General features: G+C 49.2%; 1 protein-coding gene across 8 annotated transcripts in view; it reads right to left on the reverse strand.

Annotated features, from left to right (window-relative positions):
* Positions 1-417: 417 nt before the first annotated feature.
* The window catches only part of LOC120917976 (sulfotransferase 2B1-like), a 29,795-nt gene continuing 16,383 nt past the window's right edge, over positions 418-13,829 (reverse strand). For 3 of the 8 annotated variants that reach the window (XM_040329625.1, XM_040329624.1, XM_040329626.1), the window contains 7 exons: positions 12,121-12,231; positions 10,534-10,844; positions 7,928-8,136; positions 6,868-6,994; positions 4,983-5,077; positions 2,057-2,237; positions 418-1,080 (listed from right to left, as the gene is read on the reverse strand). In XM_040329625.1, coding sequence (XP_040185559.1) covers positions 965-1,080; positions 2,057-2,237; positions 4,983-5,077; positions 6,868-6,994; positions 7,928-8,136; positions 10,534-10,672 — 867 coding nt within the window. In that variant the 5' untranslated portion in view covers positions 10,673-10,844; positions 12,121-12,231 and the 3' untranslated portion in view covers positions 418-964. Of the gene's footprint in view, positions 1,081-2,056; positions 2,238-4,982; positions 5,078-6,867; positions 6,995-7,927; positions 8,137-10,533; positions 10,845-12,120; positions 12,232-13,499; positions 13,522-13,829 lie in introns of those variants that run through there. The other 5 variants (XM_040329630.1, XM_040329629.1, XM_040329631.1 and 2 more) reach the window with 3 other exon arrangements.

Raw genomic sequence — 13,829 nt, forward strand, 5'->3', positions numbered from 1 at the left:
GTTTTTTATAAAAAAATAATATATTATTTTATTTCTTTTTATTAAAGGGTTCAGGTCCCCAGGGCCCTGGATGGCAACCCCCCCCTTTTTTTTCTATAAATGTTTATTTTTATTTTTTTATATATTTTTTTATTCATTTTTTATTAAAGGGCCCAGAGGTTTCTTTTTGTTATTTTATTTTTTTTATTTTTTATTCCATAAATTTTATTATTTTTATTAAAGGGCCCAGAGGTCCCGGATGGCAACCCCCCTTTTTTTGTAATTTATTTTTATATAAAAAAAATATATATATAAATTAAAAGGGCCCAGAGGTCCCCAGGGCCCCAGATGGCAACCCCCCCCCCCTTTTTAAAAATAAATAAATATATTTTTTATATATTTTTTTTATTTCTTTTTATTAAAGGACCCCCCCCCCCCCCGGTTCTCTGCTCCAGGGGGCCCATGCCTGAAGCTGTGTGAGGGGCCCCATAATTCCTGATGGCGGCCCTGCATACACCTGTACTGGGGTGGCCATCTAGCCTGAGCCGGCTTTAGGCAGTTTGGAAGAAAAGGTTCTCCATCATATTAGGTTGTATCGGCGCTTGAAGTCTGCAAAACTGGCCATGGCGGCAAATTTACTGTCCTAAAATGAAGAATGAACCCCTATTTGGACGTGTGATGGAAATGAGACACGGAGAGAAGTTCTGGGTTCGGGTCTTCTGTGCTTCGCATTGCTTCACTGCTCCCTTCCATCCATCTCACCCCGACGTGTCTGGTTACAATCTTCCCATCTCACGTGTAAATACAAACAGTATACATTGTGAGTATCCGGCGGCGTCTCCTTCGTCGCACTGCGGTTGTCCTTCCGCCATCCGAGGGCGTCAACGTCATTGTTTACATTATTTCTGCGTTTACACCGGATCCCCTGCATAGAAATATTCGCAGATCTTTGCAGCGTTCGCAGTCCCGGAACTCGTCTTTTTGTTTAGTCCAAACTCCAGAGAAATTGGAGGTTGCAGCCGGACATTTTCTCCTGGAAGATCTTGTCGAAGGCGTCGCTTTGCTCCGGCGTCATGTGTTGTCTCCAGTCACCCACAATGCCTGAGGAGACAAAAGCAGACAGCGATATCCGTAAATTACATCTAAAAGAGAAAAAACTTTAGTGTTGGATAAAGTAGTAATATAGGGCCAGATTCACAGAGCAGATACGACGGCGTTTCTCCTGATACGACGGCGTATCTGTTGTTCTATCTATGCGGCTGGTTCATAGAATATCAGTTCCGCATAGATAGCCAGAAGATCCGACAGGTGTAATAGTTTTACACTGTCGGATCTTAGGATGCAATACCGCGGCCGCCGCTGGGGGGAGTTCACGTCGTAATACAGCGTCGGGTATGCAAATTAGGAGTTATGGCGATCCACGAAGATTTTTCCCGTCGTTACGTCGTCTCGAGTGTTAGATTTCCGTCGCAAAGATAGGGCACCTTTAACATTGTGTAAAAGTACTCCACCATGTTAAAGTATGCCCGTCTTTCCCGCGTCGCTTTTTAATTTTTTTTAAATTTTTTCTTCACAAAACGTCGGCGCGTCGTAATTTCACGAAAAGCACGTCGGGAAATTTGCAACGGGAGCATGCGCAGTACGTCTGGCGCGGGAGCGCGCCTAATTTAAATGGTACCCGCCCCAATTAAATTGGGCCGCCTTGCGCCGGACCTGTTTACGATACACCACCGCAAATTTCCAGGTAAGTGCTTTGTGGATCGGGCACTAAATCGGGAAATTTGCGGCGGTGTAACGTAAACGGGTTACGTTACACTGCGCCGCCGGACTGTGAATCTGGCCCCCAAAGTAGCTAAAAGGTAAAATGGCGGCACCGAGTCCTGACGTTTATACCCTGGGGTTCACATGAAGGTACAGGGAGGGAAAAAAAGGATTTGATTGGTGGCTGAATTTGTGACAAAAAAACGAGCGGTCTCTATAATTTTATTGGTCAGTTTTATAAGAGTGAGAGAATAACAAAAATATCCTGAAAACGCATTTCAAAAAAACATATAAAATTGATTTGCATTTCGCTTACCCTTCCTCATGAATTTGCTCTGATCGTGGTCGAGGATCTCGTTGGGGATGAGCATGTAGTTCACCATCATGTTCTGGCTCATCTCAGGGAACCGGCAATGGTGCTCCACCTTATCCACCTCTTTGGAGTACATGGGGCACCCCAAAAACCGGCACACCTTCTTTATACTTCTTCTCAAATCCTAAGAAAGGCAGAAGATGAGCTGAAAACCCATTTCTTGTGCTTGTCAATGGCAATATAAGTTTTGTGATCTCCAACACACACACAAGGTGAACATACCGGCCACCCAACATAATCCCCCTAATGTAGACTCTCGTTCCCTCCAATCCCCCCGTTAGATTCATCTGGGAGGAGTATAGAGGAAGTCCCCACCCCCCATTCCATTTATCTGGGAGGAGTATAGAGGAAGTCCCCACCCCCCGTTCCATTCATCTGGGAGGAGTAAAGAGGAAGTCCTGCAGCTGAGGACACCAGGCTGAAGACGTTCTCCCCACCCTCATGTGACAGAGCTGGGGGCCCCGAGCTGCCAATTGCGACGTACCAGCGCTGTCATCTGGGGAGGAAGAGGAGCGCGTCACATGGAAGAGGAGGAGCCAGTCACATGGAGGAAGAGGAAGGAGCCAGTCACATGGAAGAGGAGGGGCCAGTCACATGGAAGAAGAGGAAGGGCCAGTCACATGGAAGAAGAAGAGCGCGTCACATGGAAGAAGAAGAGCGCGTCACATGGAAGAAGAAGAAGAAGAAGAAGAGCGCGTCACATGGAAGAAGAAGAGGAGCCAGTCACATGGAAGAAGAGGAAGGGCCAGTCACATGGAAGAAGAGGAAGAGCGCGTCACATGGAAGAAGAGGAGGAGCGCGTCACATGGAAGAAGAGGAAGGGCCAGTCACATGGAAGAAGAGGAAGGGCCAGTCACATGGAGGAAGGGCCAGTCACATGGAAGAAGAGGAAGGGCCAGTCACATGGAAGAAGAGGAAGGGCCAGTCACATGGAAGAAGAGGAAGGGCCAGTCACATGGAGGAAGGGCCAGTCACATGGAAGAGGAAGAAGAGCGCGTCACATGGAAGAAGAGGAATAGGAGCAAGTCACATGGAAGAAGAGGAAGGAGCCAGTCACATGGAAAAAGAGGAAGGAGCCAGTCACATGGAAAAAGAGGAAGGAGCCAGTCACATGGAGGAAGAGGAAGGAGCCAGTCACATGGAGGAAGAGGAAGGAGCCAGTCACATGGAGGAAGAGGAGGGGCCAGTCACATGGAAGAAGAGGAAGGGCCAGTCACATGGAAGAAGAAGAGCGCGTCACATGGAAGAAGAAGAGCGCGTCACATGGAAGAAGAAGAAGAAGAGCGCGTCACATGGAAGAAGAAGAAGAAGAGCGCGTCACATGGAAGAAGAGGAAGGGCCAGTCACATGGAAGAAGAGGAAGGGCCAGTCACATGGAAGAAGAGGAAGAGGAGCCAGTCACATGGAAGAAGAGGAAGAGGAGCCAGTCACATGGAAGAAGAGGAAGAGGAGCCAGTCACATGGAAGAAGAGGAAGAGGAGCCAGTCACATGGAAAAAGAGGAAGAGCCAGTCACATGGAAAAAGAGGAAGAGCCAGTCACATGGAAGAAGAAAAGGAGCACGTCACATGGAAGAAGAAGAGCGCATCACATGGAAGAAGAAGAGGAGCATGTCACATGGAAGAAGAAGAGCGTATCACATGGAAGAAGAGGAGGGGCCAGTCACATGGAAGAAGAGGAGGAGCCAGTCACATAGAAGAGGAGGAGCCAGTCACATAGAAGAAGAGGAGGAGCCAGTCACATAGAAGAAGAGGAGGAGCCAGTCACATAGAAGAGGAGGAGCCAGTCACATAGAAGAGGAGGAGCCAGTCACATAGAAGAAGAGGAGGAGCCAGTCACATAGAAGAAGAAGAGGAGGAGCCAGTCACATGGAAGAAGAAGAGGAGAAGAGGAGTGAATCACATGGAAGAAGAGGAGGAGCCAGTCACATAGAAGAAGAGGAGGAGCCAGTCACATGGAAGAAGAGGAGGAGGAGCCAGTCACATGGAAGAAGAAGAGGAGCCAGTCACATAGAAGAAGAAGAGGAGGAGCCAGTCACATGGAAGAAGAGGAGAAGAGGAGTGAGTCACATGGAAGAGGAGGAGGAGCGAGTCACATGGAAGAAGAGGAGCCAGTCACATGGAAGAAGAGGAGCCAGTCACATGGAAGAAGAGGAGAAGAGGAGTGAGTCACATGGAAGAAGAGGAGGAGGAGGAGGAGGAGGAGGAGGAGGAGGGAGTCACATGGTCCTCATACCCGGAAGTACTGGGTGCGATTCTCAGCTTCCAGCACCTGAGCAGCCAGGCAGGAATGCTAGGGGAGGGCAAGTATATGCTGCCGGTAAGACTGCCAATAAAATCTCCCAATGCATGGGCCAAACACAAGTTTGTTTTAAATTACATTTCCCAGAAACCCTGTTCCCTGTGGCTCCTCCTACCTTCTGGCCCCACACTGTTCAGGTAAAACAAACACTTGAATCAGAAGGAAAGAGCGCCCAGTGTCCAAAAGAATGCAAATCTTGGTGGGAAACGCATTTTGGGGGAATTGCCCCCCCCCCCCCCCCCCGTTTTCAGGGCTGTTGGTATGCAAAAGTCCTCTTACAATGTATTTTATAAATACACAAGCCAAACATTGAAAATCTAAAAAGATTCTGGCACTACCACAGAGTCCATCCATCTCCGGTAGGGTAACAGCAGCCCTGAAGAAGGGGGAGGCGATTCCCCCCCGAAATGCGTAGGCTCCATCTGTACAATCTCACGCTTTCAATAAACAATTGTATTATTTCACCAAGAATTGCATTATTTGGGACACCGGGCGCTTCTTCCCTCTCCTCGCTTTATTAATGGGACATGTAAATAGGGATTCCTTCTGACCAGGAGGAGATCACCAACCTTCTTTAGGTCCTCATAGGTGATGTAGAGGAAGTCCAGGTTGTTTCTTTGCCGGTACCAGCCCTTCACATGATCAAACCAAGAGCCGTAATGCACTAAAGGAGGCAACAAACCACAGGTAAGTCACTTATCGCAGATCGGCACGTGGTTCCATGAAAAATACTTGGAAAATAAGAGAGCAGAGAGGAAAAAAGGTGACCCTTCCCGGGGGAACCGTTACTGTGGAGGAGTGCGGGGTGTAGCAAGATGGCGGGGACGGAACTTCACTTCCGTTACCAATTCTGACGGGTCGCCAAATCAGACGGAATACCGGTGAGAGTTCGGTCAGCTGAGAAGGCCCCTCCATAAGACTCCTGGGTAATTTGCCTAGGCCTGGAAACCAGGAAGTAATGCCCTGTACACACGATCAGAGTTTCCGTCTGAATAAACTCAGACGGGTTTTTCCCAACGGAATTCCATACACACGGACACACCAAAGTCAGACCGTCAAAAACGCAGTGACGTACAACACGACGACGAGCCTAGAAAAATGAAGTTCAATGCTTCGGAGCATGCGTCAAATTGTTTCCGAGCATGCGTGTTTTTTTTCTCCGTCAGAGTTCCATACAGACGAACGGAATTTCCAATAGAACTTTTTTATGAGAGAAAGAGAACATGTTGGCCCAGATTCACAAAGCACTTACGCCGACGTATCTCGAGATACGCCGCGTAAGTGTAACTATGTGCCGTCGTATCTGTGCGCCGTGCCCACAAACCGAGATACGCCTGAAAATAGGCTTCATCCGACCGACGTAACTTGTCTACGCCGGCGTATCGTAGGCGCATATTTACGCTGGGCGCATTTGCCGCTTCCATTGTTTTTCTATGCGCATATGCAAATGAGGGAGATACGCTGATTCTTCACGAACGTACTTGCGCCCTGGCGCATAATATACGCGGTTTGCGTAAGTCTTACGTCCGGCGTAAAGTTATTCCCCATATATGAGGCGAAACCCATGCAAAAGGTATGGAACAGGGAACACAGCCGTCGTATTTTACATTGTTTACGTTGTACATGAATATGGCTAGGCGTAGGTTACGTTCACGTCGTAGGCAGTGATTCGACGCGATTCTGAGCATGCGAACTGGGATGCGGCCACGTTTTAAGTACTTCTATGGCGCTCGGCCCATCATTTGCATGGGGTCACGCCTCATTAGCATGGCTCACGCCCACTTCCACCTACGCCGGAATACGCAGAGGAAACCCAGCGTAGATTTGAGAGCGAGTGGGAGCAAGTGCTTTGTGAATTCTGTGCTTGCCTCTCTGCGCCGCATCGGCGTAGCGTATATTCGATACGCTACGGCGGCATAAATATGCGCCAATGTATGTGAATCCGGGCCGTTTTCTTTCTAACCCTGTCGGAATTTCTGATGGAAAAAGTCAGATGGGGAATACACACGGAAATTCCGACCGTGTGTACAAGGCACAACTAAAGAAATGTAAAATAAATGTTTAAAACAAGTAAATATGATCTACTTTCCTCTAGATGTACTAATGCTGGCAGAAGAAGGATAAAAAAAAAAAATCAATGTTAATTGGGAGAGTGAAGTTCCACTTTAATGAATAAACCGCACACTTCCCGGACACTTCCCGCACACTTCCCGAACACTTCCCGAACACTTCCCGAACACTTCCCGGACTTCGGAGTGAGCGACAAACACAAAACGACAAGACTTCTTTGTTCTATGAATGTTAGGCCAGCGCAGCGCGTGATCTCCTAAGTACACGGATAGGTGCACCACAGAAGGTGGTCAGGGGGTTCCATCAGCTTGGAGGAAGAAGAAGATAAAAGCAGACAGATTCCAGGTCACAAATCTGGAGAATTCTACAAATTCGAAAACTGACCTTTACCCTCCAGGAACCGGTCTAGGAACTCAGAGAAGGTGTTAAAATCTGGGAGGAATTTGGCCATCTTGTGGAAATAGTAGAAGGAAACGGCCACATCCTTCGGGTTCCTGGCAAGGTAGATCACCTAAAAAAAACACACAGCGTTGTCACTAAAAAGGCAGAGATATACATACACACACGCATATTTACCCTTGAACAGGCCATAAGGCATACCGGGCATATGCCTGGTGGGCCACGGCGGCCCGCTATCGCCACGTGGGGCCCAGGTCACGTCTCTGTAATGTAGGGGGGGCTGTAATGTAGAGCAGGGCTGTAATGTAGAGGGGGGATCCAGAACTGAGGGGTGTCTGTAACAAACTGTGGGGGGCTGTGTAATGTAAAGGGGTCCAGAGGTGCAGGGTGCTGTGAAATGTAAAGGGGTCCAGAGGTGCAGGGTGCTGTGAAATGTAAAGGAGTCCAGAGGTGCAGGGTGCTGTGAAATGTAAAGGGGGCCAGAGGTGCAGGGTGCTGTGTAATGTAAAGGGGTCCAGAGGTGCAGGGTGCTGTGAAATGTCAAGGGGTCCAGAGGTGCAGGGTGCTGTGTAATGTAAAGGGGTCCAGAGGTGCAGGGTGCTGTGTAATGTAAAGGGGTCCAGAGGTACAAATTGCTGGAACCCCACATCCCATCATTAACCTCCGCTGCGAAGCACCCCCACCCCCCGGGCTGCTCAGTCTAAAATTCCCGTGCCTATTTTTTGTCCCAGTCCGGGGCTGCCCTTGAAGTATATCCAAACCCCAATAAGGAAAGTCAGAACTCCATAGGAGAATACTTTTAGGCTCTAGGCCTTTGTGCCCTTTTGGTTCTGTTTTGTCTATGAACTTGTTACCAGGCCTGGAGGCTTTCCTTCCATCTTTTGTGCCATGAGGCCCCACTTTGTCACTTTTATATGGAGAAGACAGTGAAGTGTTGTCACCAAAGAGGGACTCTTAGAACCCGAGAATCTTTGATCAGTTCCACAGATAAACCAGAGCAGGAAGGCCGGTACACCATCTATGGGTGACTATTGGGTCAACTTACTTTAGCTTTGGAGTTCTGCAGCGCCGGAGCCAGGACATTACTCGGGAGATGTGTGGTGAGGATTCTGGGGCCCTCTCCTTCCTTTAGGGTATCCTTGAAGTAGGTGTGTTCCAGCCAAGGGGCCCGCTCCCAGTTGGGTACAGTCATAGCAATCTCTGTATCGCCTTGGCTGTAGATGAGCGTCAGGATCTCTTGCATCCATGTTGTGCCTAAAATAAAGTACAAGTTCTTATGTGAGGGGGGAAAAAAAATATATACTTTTGTACAATAAGTCACATTAATGTCAGTTGGAGGAGTAGTGTCCCAAGGGCCGCATAGAGGAAAGCAAAAGGGCCGCATATAGGGAAAAGGAAGGGGCAGCATAGAGGCAAGCAAAGGGCCACATAGAGGCAAGCAAAGGGCCGCATAGAGGCAAGCAAAGGGCCGCATATAGGGAAAAGCAAAGGACCGCATAGAGGCAAGCAAATGGCCGCATAGAGGCGAGCAAAGGGCCGCATAGAGGCAAGGAAAGGACCACATATAGGGAAAAGGAAAGGGCCGCATATAGGGAAAAGGAAAGGGCCGCATAGAGGCAAGCAAAGGGCCGCATAGAGGCAAGCAAAGGGCCGCATAGAGGCAAGCAAAGGGCCGCATAGAGGCAAGCAAAGGGCCGCATAGAGGCAAGCAAAGGGCCGCATAGAGGCAAGCAAAGGGCCGCATAGAGGCAAGCAAAGGGCCGCATAGAGGCAAGCAAAGGGCCGCATAGAGGCAAGCAAAGGGCCGCATAGAGGCAAGCAAAGGGCCGCATAGAGGCAAGCAAAGGGCCACATAGAGGCAAGCAAAGGGCCGCATAGAGGCAAGCAAAGGGCCGCATAGAGGCAAGCAAAGGGCCACATAGAGGCAAGCAAAGGGCCGCATATAGGGAAAAGGAAAGGGCCGCATATAGGGAAAAGGAAAGGGCCGCATAGAGGCAAGCAAAGGGCCGCATAGAGGCAAGCAAAGGGCCACATAGAGGCAAGCAAAGGGCCACATAGAGGCAAGCAAAGGGCCACATAGAGGCAAGCAAAGGGCCGCATAGAGGCAAGCAAAGGGCCGCATAGAGGCAAGCAAAGGGCCGCATAGAGGCAAGCAAAGGGCCGCATAGAGGCAAGCAAAGGGCCGCATAGAGGGAAAAGGAAAGGGCCGCATAGAGGCAAGCAAAGGGGCGCATAGAGGGAAAAGGAAAGGGCCGCATAGAGGCAAGCAAAGGGGCGCATAGAGGCAAGCAAAGGGCCGCATAGAGGCAAGCAAAGGGCCGCATAGAGGCAAGCAAAGGGCCGCATAGAGGCAAGCAAAGGGCCGCATAGAGGCAAGCAAAGGGCCGCATAGAGGCAAGCAAAGGGCCGCATAGAGGCAAGCAAAGGGCCGCATAGAGGCAAGCAAAGGGCCGCATAGAGGCAAGCAAAGGGCCGCAGTTTGGAGACCACTGCCCTAAAGACTGTTTTAGAGCCGGTGTGAATGGACTGTTGCTTGTGTGGACGGGCAGTCTCTGCACTTATTGATGAAGAGCCAGGTCACATTAGCAGCCCTTACGGGGGTAGTGATGCACCACAATAACATTAAAGAAAAAATATGAACGGTTCCGGAGATAATGGAGATAATGGAGACGTAGAAGCAGCTATTTTAGATACTTCACACAGGAAGGCCGTTGTGTCGGCAAATATATACACTGACAAACATGTCTGAGGTCTAAGTAAGGACGATGAAGCCCCATTATTATTTCAACACTCATATCTCCAAACAATTTCACCAGAACCTCGGGTTACAAAACTTAAAGCCAACATTCACTTCTTAATGTGTGGGTTGGGGGGTCACAAGGAGGGTCAGTGTGAGGATATGGGGGGGGGTCACAAGGAGGGTCAGTGTGAGGGTATGGGGGGGGGGTCACAGGGAGGGTTAGTGTCAGGGTTGGGGGGGTCACAGGAGGGTTAGTGTAAGGGTTGGGGGGGTCACAGGAGGGTTAGTGTAAGGGTTGGGGGGGTCACAGGAGGGTTAGTGTCAGGGTTGGGGGGGGGGCACAAGGAGGGTTAGTGTGAGGGTTGGGGGGGGGGGTCACAGGAGGGTTAGTGTGAGGGTTGGGGGGGTCACAGGAGGGTTAGTGTCAGGGTGGGGGGGGGGGCACAAGGAGGGTTAGTGTGAGGGTTGGGGGGGGGGTCACAGGAGGGTTCGTGTCAGGATTGGGGGGGGGGGGGTCACAAGGAACTGAAGAAGTCCTTAATTCCGGTCTGTCTCAAAGGAGAGATGTTAGGGGTCCGTTTAGAGACTCCACATATTTCATCCAGCCCCCCCCCCCCCCCCCAAGCATATAAAAGCAATTTTGGAAATTGTTCCAATTTTAAAAAATAAAATAAATTAAAATAAAAGTAAAATAATTATTATGAATGAATGAATGAAAACTTATATAGCGCAACACATGCGAACTTAAATCGCCTAACCCTAATATAAATAATTAAAAAAATATTTACATTTTTGTAAACGGGGGGGGGGCCCCCATCAGGTAGGCTGTATGGGGGCCCTGTGATTTCTAATGGCCACCCTGCGCACATCAGCCCTGCGCCTAGAAGGATGGACGGGACGGTCGGTCTCACCTGACTTGGGGTAGGTGACGATCAGTATATCGCCTTCCTTGAACTGGAAGTCCTGGGCGTACTGGAGGGACTCCGGGGTGTGAAGGTGTCCTGGCAGCGGGATGCCATTGAAGATTTCGGTGACAGACATCCTGTCCATGCCAGGGCTGTGCGTCCTCAGGGCTCTGCGTCCTCAGGGCTCTGCGCTCTCAGGGCTCTGCGCTCTCAGGGCTCTGCGCTCTCAGGGCTCACAGCGGCGCAGCCTCCAGCAGTGAGAAGTGGAGGAAGCTGTGCAGGTCGAGGGGGGAAGTCATCTGCTTCCTCTTCAGCGTCTGTGAGGGAGATGAGCAGAGAATGAACAGGGGGCAGCGCAGCGCAACAAAACAAGGAATCATCATCTAGAGATCGGAGCAAACATGACAACCCCCCCCCCCCCCAAAGATGTATGAGCATTATGTGTCAGCAAAAAGAAAATCTGCAGGTTTACCCCCTAAACATAAATCCCCCCTCATCCCAGGACAAATCCACCCCCATGCCGATATTCCCCCTTCCAGCACAAATCTTTGGATCCACCCAATCCCCCCTCTAGCTCAAATTCTTTCTTTCCGCAAAATCAACACCCCCCAAAACAAATTGACCCCCCCCCCAAAAAAAAAAAAAAAGGCACCACTCCTCCTACCACAAACCCTCTATCGCTCATATTTCCCCTCCCAGTACATATCATCTGATTGCAGCGGCGCATGCGCAGCGGGGATCCTCGGCTAAAAGCCCGGCAGCCGCCGGACCTTGCTGGGAAGAAGTCTCCCGTGCGCATGCGCGACGACATCGCCACTCCAGTCACTCACAGCGCTGGAGTGGCGATACCCGGAAGACACACCGAGGCAAGATGACATCTCCCTCGGCGTGGACCAGGTAAGTTCCCCACACCTCGTTCTAAAGTATTTCATAATAAACTAGTATTCGGTGCATTCTAGCTTATTATGGCGAGCAGGAGTGTCAGGACGCCCACTAACACACAGCTCCTTTCTCCATCTGCAAAGTAGAGAGCGTCCTGACTCTAATGCTCGCCCCCTCAAGAGGCTTTCTCCACACCAGGGAGAAAGCCTCTCATTACTGTGTGGAGTTACAGACAGAAGAACAGGAAGTGAGGATTTCTCAGAAGAAATAAGGACATTTAAAAGCAAAATGGAAGGATGAGGTAAGTGAAGGAGGACGGCACTAAGGGAAAGGAAGATATTTAGGGGGAAAAATAAAAAATAAATTCCTTTACAATCCCTTTAAGGAAACAAGAAGAGAATTCAGAGATACAAGTGCTGATTCACACATGGGTGACTTCAAAGTCGCCGGCATGCGAAGCGACTTCTATACAGAAGTCAATGCAAGCCGACCCGAAGTCGCCCCAAAGTATTGCAGGAAACTTTTCGGAAGTCAGAGTGACTTAAGCCCCTCCCATTAGAATGATTCCATTGCAACGCATGGAGTGCGCCTTGTCAGGTGGCCCCGGTGTGACCCGGCACTGAGGGACGACGCACAAGGATTACCTTCCACACATCGGGATCATTTTTTCCTCATACAATGGAGGAGAAAACAAGTAAAGGAATTTCTCACCCGCTGAAGTTTTCTTAGGCAGTCAGGACAGCGGAGATCTTTTCTTGCTTTGTTCTGTGCAGAGGAATTTGCTGGTCCTATATAAAGCTCTTACCTCCCACTTCCGTCACTCTATACAAAAGGGGGGGGGGGGGGGGTTAAAGAAGCCACATGAATGAGAGACATTCACCAGAAAAGTGATTACAGTGAATTCTGTGTTTGCAAATCAGTTCGTCATTTAGAATACAGTAAAACCTTGGATTGAGAGCGTTTTGCAAGACAAGCAAAATGTTTTAATACATTTTGCCTTGATATACAAGCGATGTCTTGATATAAGAGCAGCGTCACGTCACACCTGAGTATAAAAGAGAAGAGAGGCTCCTCCTCTAAGTGTAGCGATATGGTTACATGTAATGAAGGGACAACATTTAGCAACTTATTGCTACACTAAGGCCCCTTTCACATTGAGGAGTTTTTCAGGCGGTACAGCGCTAAAAATAGCGCTGCTATCCCGCCTGAAAAACTCCTTCACTGCAGACCCGAGGCCTTTCACACTGAGGCGATGCGCTGGCGGGAGACGAAAAAAATCTCCTGTCAGTAGCATCTTTGGAGCGGTGAGAGGAGCGGCGTGTATACCGCTCCTTCCCATTGAAAGCAATGGGAAACCGCGGCATTACCGCCCGCAATGCGCCTCTATAGAGGAGGTATTAACCCTTTATCGGCCGCTAGCGGGGGTTAATACCGCACCGATAGCGGCTGATTCCCGCGGCAATCCCGGCGGTATAGCACCGCTATTTTTAGCGGCGTTATACCGCCACCGTGGCTCCCGCCCCAGTCTGAAAGGGGCCTTAGAGGCGCCTCTGTTCTCTTTTATACCCTGTAAAAAAAAAAATTGCTTTGATATACAAGTGCTTTGGATTACAAGCATGTTTCTGGAACGAATTATCCTCGCAATCTGAGGTTTTACTGTAATTGAATACAATTTCCAGCATGAGGATATTTGGCGACGTGGGATTGCTGCAGCGCGGGTACAGTTTAGCATTCCCGTGTATAAGGATCTGGGGGAAGGGAGTGTGAGCCAGGAATGGATCAGATTGCGGCAGGATGCCAATTTACCCGACTAACCAATTCATTGCCTTTTTTTTAACCACTCCCCCCTCTCACACCTGTGCGCCCCCTATGGAGCAGAGCAATTTTTATATTTCTGCTATGGACCTGTTTATGCAGCAATAACTTTACCATTACTAAAGATAAAAAATTTTTTTTTTTTTTTGGTATACTTAATAATGAAATGAACGTGTTGCTGTTAAAGCTTTGTCAGCTTAAAGGGGTTGTAAAGGTAATTTTTTTTTTCCCCCTAAATATCTTCCTTTCCCTCAGTGCAGTCCTCCTTCACTTACCTCATCCTTACATTTTGCTTTTAAATGTCCTTATTTCTTCTGAGAAATCCTCACTTCCTGTTCTTCTGTCTGTAACCCCACACAGTAATGCGAGGCTTTCTCCCTGGTGTGGAGTGTCGTGCTCGCCCCCTCCCTTGGACTACAGGAGAGTCAGGACGCTCTCTACGTTGCAGATAGCTGTGTGTTAGTGGGCGTTTATACCGTTTCTTACAATACAAGAATATTAGGTACAACCTGATTGGTTGCCAAGATTTACGTCAATGTAACTAACCATAAATCTGAAACCTGTCATACAACCAGACAAACGTATTCATTCCCAGAATTCCTTTA

This window comes from Rana temporaria, chromosome 11 (assembly GCF_905171775.1).
Source record: "Rana temporaria chromosome 11, aRanTem1.1, whole genome shotgun sequence".
NCBI classification, from domain to species: domain Eukaryota; kingdom Metazoa; phylum Chordata; class Amphibia; order Anura; family Ranidae; genus Rana; species Rana temporaria.